Source organism: Dermacentor silvarum, chromosome 11 (assembly GCF_013339745.2).
Source record: "Dermacentor silvarum isolate Dsil-2018 chromosome 11, BIME_Dsil_1.4, whole genome shotgun sequence".
Taxonomy (NCBI): Eukaryota; Metazoa; Arthropoda; class Arachnida; order Ixodida; family Ixodidae; genus Dermacentor; species Dermacentor silvarum.
Window position 1 is genome coordinate 96,239,963 of NC_051164.1, and position 6,000 is coordinate 96,245,962.

At 42.3% G+C, this 6,000-nt stretch overlaps 1 protein-coding gene across 1 annotated transcript in view; it reads left to right on the forward strand.

The window, feature by feature from the left end:
* The window catches only part of LOC119432759 (neprilysin-1-like), a 38,211-nt gene extending 37,006 nt beyond the window's left edge, over window positions 1–1,205 (forward strand). Inside the window, exon 20 of the mRNA XM_049658382.1 lies at window positions 972–1,205. Coding sequence (XP_049514339.1) covers window positions 972–1,071 — 100 coding nt within the window. The 3' untranslated portion in view covers window positions 1,072–1,205. The remainder of the gene's footprint in view (window positions 1–971) is intronic.
* The last annotated feature ends 4,795 nt before the right edge of the window (window positions 1,206–6,000 follow it).

Genomic DNA, 6,000 nt, shown 5'->3' on the forward strand with positions numbered 1-6,000 from the left:
CCTTTAACATACAGCTTCGCATGCGTCAGACTTGATATCAGCGATGAATATTCTGCGTAATCATTTCCGTGTTAGTTCTGAATATCGTAGATAGCAATGCGAATTGTAATGTACAACTGTACAACGGGTCACACGAGAGTATAGGCTCAGTTGTGCGTTCGATTACAGCCCCAGCATGTGCGCTACCATCGTTCTGTCAGTTGCGGCACCTCGCTGCTTTTACGCAAAACGCCCCACACGCTTGGCCAAGATCCCAGAAAAGTAGTCCTGTTATCTTCACACCACTGTCTGCCACGTTAAAACTTTCCCGTAAGCTTCCTATAGTGGCTCATGCAACCAGTTGCCGAGATACAGAGTTTGAAATTAATTCGAGGCCCTAATTATGTGAATTCTACCGTTCTGGCGAAATAAGTTAACGGAAACGCGATAGCAAACGTTTGCTATTTGTGACCCGGAGTAAGGTAGCGCCGCGTCAGCACATTCAAAGGGAAGTCTGAAGAGTTTACTGAAGCCGCGGAAAACTGCAAAATATTTAGGATGGCAGTCTGTTTCTCCGTGATTAAAAAAAGAACCGTCAAAGTCAGATATGCCTGCTCATGTATGAAGCGCTTGACTGCCGAAAAATCTAGGGATGTAGTGCTCTTTTTTCCTTGCCTCAACTATACCGCATACATGAAAGATATATCTATATTACAAAATATTGTGGTGCGAAGGATTTTTTTTTATTTTCCAATGTACAGGTACCAACCACTCACGAACCGCTAACGTATATATCAACGTATTCGTTCACATATTCACAAACTCACAAAACGCAACACGTGGTCATCGTTGTTGGCGGGAATCAATTGTGGTGCTTGCAGGGCACAAAATGAGAGAAGTCAAATACTTCGCCCCATTGACAGAAACAACGAGTGTACTTGAAATATACTTTCATATGTGCTAACAAGCCCTTGTATTTTGCTCTCCTTTAGAGTCAACGTACCAATGTCAAACATGGAAGCCTTCTCCGATACCTTCAATTGTTCAGCGACCTCTAAGATGAATCCGAAAGACCGCTGCACTTTGTGGTGAAGCGTGGTCGCACACGATTTGAAGGCATGTCTGCAAAGTTTGGAGGCACTGAACTATTCATTGCGAGTTGCAAGGTCCGCTGCACCATCAGGACATAGAGTTATAATAAAAAAAGAACTGAATTATTTGCTTACAGCAAAGGCGTACTTTTTTTTGTGCGAGAGAACTGCTCACACAAGCTGGACAGAGCAAAAAAAAAAAAAAAAAAAGACAATAAAGAAACTAAAGGGCACATAAGTGAAATACTCATTTGAAATGTATCAATAATGAAAAAAATGAAAACTATGTGAAAACTGCTTGCCCTAGGTTGGAGCCGTACCCGCATCTTCCGCATTATGCGTGCAGCGCCTAAGTATATTTGGGATAACGCGCCGGTCATCATCCCGTCCAGTTTCTTGTGTGAAACATAATCTTAATGGCGGTTTCCAGGACGTAATACATCAAGTGCGTATTGGGCAAGGCCTTTCTAGAGCAGAAGCTGCATTGCGAATTACTTCTAAAGATGCCTGCGCTACACCAATGTCCGCCAACATACCACGTTGCACCGTAACCGTAGAAATGGACACTGGCTAAGATGGGTCTGGATATTCGATGAGAGGAAGTATTACCTACATCCTTCTATTGTAATAGAAGTGAGCTAAAAGACAAAGACATACCGCAGCAATATAAGGAAGGAGCGCCGACAGTGGGAACGTGAACAACACATGACACAGTTCAGCACGAGGTATATACACAACGCTGATAACGAGTCGGGTAGGAGTTAGTGCGCATGATTACTGTTGCAGTTAAACCAGTAATGCCCAACGTATAGGCTATGTTGAGCGTGACGCTGAAAGTGAATGAGTGAGAGAGAGAGAGAGATTAAAAGAATGCAGGGATGTTAAGCAAAACGTTGATTTAACCGTGGCAAGCTTAACGCGAAGCACACAGCTTGAGTTTTTGAAATACTGGAGGAGAGCTTCAGCTGCAAATAAATCGAAAGCAAATTACTAATAATTAACTACTGTACTAATTATTTTTCACCTAAAGAACTTTTCACTATCTCCTTAGTTGACCAGTGTACTCTCATAAAAAGAGGTTAAATTTTGTTCCAATTTACTTGATGTGGAACTGCGCTTCCGCATTACAGAATGGAAATAAGAAATAAACGTAGCTACGGCTCATCACTATGTTGTGCAGTGCACAAAATTTCGAACTGTTGCGTGGCCCTTCACATTCAACCCTTATCTCTACTCCCACCACATCCAGGTAGAGGCATTTCATCTCACTTTCTTCAAGGCGTGTTATAAAAGAGCAGCAAAACATAAACCGAACAATTGCGAGAACCATGTCTGCGACAAATGATTGAGCACCGACTCTTGGCCACAAAGATCAAGCTGGCTGACAGTTGCACTTCCATCAGTTAAAAAGACAATCTTTGGATACGTGGAAATACATCAACGTCTAAAAGTCGGTCGGCGTACTCTTGGTCTCTCAAAGGTGTAGGCTGCATTCGAAGCACAAAATCGGAGCTACTGAAAACGAGTACTGGGTTTGCTTGCCCAATTCTTATAACGAAAGGCTGTATTTTCACTCTGATGTTTGACTGGCTAAAACATATGAACGGTTCCACACAATTAGTTAATTTCCGAACGTAGGTAACAGAGCCAAGATACATTCAAATTATAATTGCAATTACACCAATATATTTCAAACAATTCGATTCCCTGTGTTGGGTAAATTTGTTTTCTATCCAAGTCACAAAGTTCTACTCGCATAGCTCTTTCAACCTTTCAAGAGCTAACGTCAGAAACTGCTTAATCGGCAAACGATTCCCGTGGAGCATTTTTTTTTCAATTATTACTAATATTTTCGTTTTGACAGCGTGAAAAACATTACTAATGACGCTTGTTATGATTGTGAGTTCCTATTTACCTATTCATTTTGCGTGACCTCTATGTACAATACAATGTCCTGGTTGTGATGACTAGAATTCCATTCGCGGGTAGGCAACTACTGCGTGCAGCTCGCTTTTTGGCACAGCGTTCTTGAACACTTCCAATCATTACGTGCGCAGAACGCTTCGTATTACACACCAAAAAGAGTAGCTTTAAGGATGTTTATTTAATATAGCGTTGCAGTGTCCATAAAAAAATCAAGAAAGGTGAATAAAGCTACGCGTTTTGTGACTTTAATGTTGCAATTCCTTCAGCATGTAATCTTCGAAAGAGATCTTCGGAAACACGCAGCTTATACCTGACGCCAAACATTGGCATAAAATACGTGCTGCACCTGGATGTGGACACTCTTAAGCAGTAAACATATTATAGCAGATTATTCTGCTGCACTTTTTTATTTAAATTGCTTCATTGGCCGCATTAGCTCAAAAGGTAATGTCTTTCTTTATAAGGTTTCTGCAATCATTTCAAGGAAAACATCGTAGCACGTGACGGCTGGGTTTACTGCTTCACCTTTTTCTAAAGCTACCGGCCTAAATTAAGGCGAAAGCCTGAGGTCTCTATGTTGGCGGTGCACTTGGCGGTGACCTTTCGGTGACCTTTCGATGACATTGGAGTGACGTTGCAGGGATCTTGGTGAAACTGTGTCGTGACGAAAAATGGCCGACGCCATCTAAAAATGGTCGGAATGACGTCACATGTCTCAGGGAGGTTGCTGCAAAAAAGAAATTAGTGGCTTTGAAAAGAAAATTTGGTAAATGTCGACCTGGGTGGGAATCGACCCCGGGCCACCACGGTGCGAGATGAACACGCTTCCCTGAGCCCACGGTTGCGGCTTACTAATTATGTGCCGAGTGTGTGCCTGATTGCACACGTCACGTGATCACAGAGACGCGCTCGTGCCCCTGCTCGCGCGTTCATCGTCGTCGTCTTCTTCCACAGCTGGCAGGCTTTCGCCTTCACGTTTAGAAATGTGTAACAATTGCTTATTTTTTAAAGAGGTAGCACCATGTAGGTCACGCTAAATGCGCACACGCGCCTGACCAGCACTACAATGATGGATACCAACTGCTTCAGCACATCTCTATAGAACGTTTTGCAACATTTCCCAAGAAACATTTCCACATCTTAGACATAGCACAAGAACGCTTTCCTCAGCGTTTGAAGAAAGAGCGCTTTTGCTTTTTTTTTTATTTCAGATATTACCCGCAGCGCCTTTGTTGGCATTATTGCGGGGGGTGGGGGGGGGGGGGGGCAAAAGATTGATAAAATAAATCCGCAGTCTTGCGGCCAACCAAATCTTGTGGTAACAAATTCCATTCGGAAATCGTTTTGGGGAAAAAGGAATTTTTGAACAGATCGGTCCTAAGGGTGTATGGCCGAGCTTTAAATTTGTGATCGAAACGGACGGACTGATAATGCGCCGGTTGTAGATAATCTGAAGCATTGATTCCTGTTTGCTTGTGATAAATTGAATAAAAGAATTTAAGTCTAAATTACGTCTACGCTCTTTTAAAGATTGCCACTTAAGGTCTCTTTTCATGTCTCTAGAACTTTCATATCGATCATACTTCCCCAGAACAAATCTGGCTGCAATAGGCTGAATACGCTCAAGTGCACCTTGTGAAACGGGTCCCACACAGGACAGGTATATTTCAGTATAGGTCTGACATAGGCATGGTATGCGGTCATTTTAACTTCTTTAGTCGCATGTTTAAGGTTTCGTTGTAGAAAGCCAAGGGATTTTCCTGCCCTGCAAAAACAACACTGTTGATTTGTTCAGACCACGTCCCTTCTTCAGAAAACGCAACGATCAAATACTTTAAAAGAGTTGAATGTTGGGCTAGTTGGTATTTTGACATAAGAACCATCTTGATTGTACATATAGTACATATATACCTGTGGGTCTGGCTTCAATAAACCAGTTGTTAGTTAGCGCCTGCGTTCGTCTTCCTCTCTGTTGTGCCGTCCCGTTGCGCTGCATTTCAAGATGGTTCTTAGATCAAATACTTGTATTTGTTCTCCATCCTAATTACTTTATTGTTTAAGAGGTACTGATTCGTTAACCTATGGGCCCTTTTAGTAAAGCTGACGTGAACACACTTATTGCTGTTTAGTACCATGTCATTATTTTTACACCACGCCTGATCTTCCTGAAACTGTGTAGAATCCGTTTGGTCAATCAAATTACTACACAAGATACAATCATCGGCAAACATTCTAATGTTACTCGTAATTACATCCGAAATATCATTTACGAACACAAGGAAGGGAAGTGAGCCCAATACAGAACCCTGCGGTACCCCTGAAGTGACAGAAACTAAACATGAACATGATCCACCTAAAACCACTCTCTGTTTTCTTGATGTTAAGTAATCCGTAATCCATCTGCAAACGGCTTTGTCAATGTTTAAATTCTACAACTTTTGTATTAAAACTGAATGTGATACCGTATCAAACGCCTTTTCAGAGCGGTATGGTATGGTAAAACTTTATTACGGTCCCTCGGCACGCGCGTCAGTACGTAGCGGGCCGCTCCCACGTCGGTACAGAAAGGCCGAACCTCCCTGCTGCGTCGCGGGCCCGAGCGGTGTGGGCATAAAATGACGTGTGGCTCTATGCATTGACGATTATAGAAGGAATTGTTTTATATAAAAACAGAAGCCTACAATCCATAAACGTCTTATAAAAACTGAGCCTTTTCTGGGCCATTGATGCCTGCAGGATTCAATGTTCTGCAGAAAATATCGGACATCGAAAAAAAAAACGCAAACTACTTTAATATATGTTAGTGTCAGCGATGCTCATTGCATAATTTGTCGCCTTTGTGCCGCAGATATATGTAGTTTCTTCTAACATTTTGCACATGCTCATTAGTCCTATAATGCTGGGCTTAGGTCATTGGGCTGTATACTTGGAGCCTGCTGTATCACCTGCCTTTGGTGGTCTGAAAAATGAAGTCCCACAATTCTGTGACCATATTTCTCCCTTA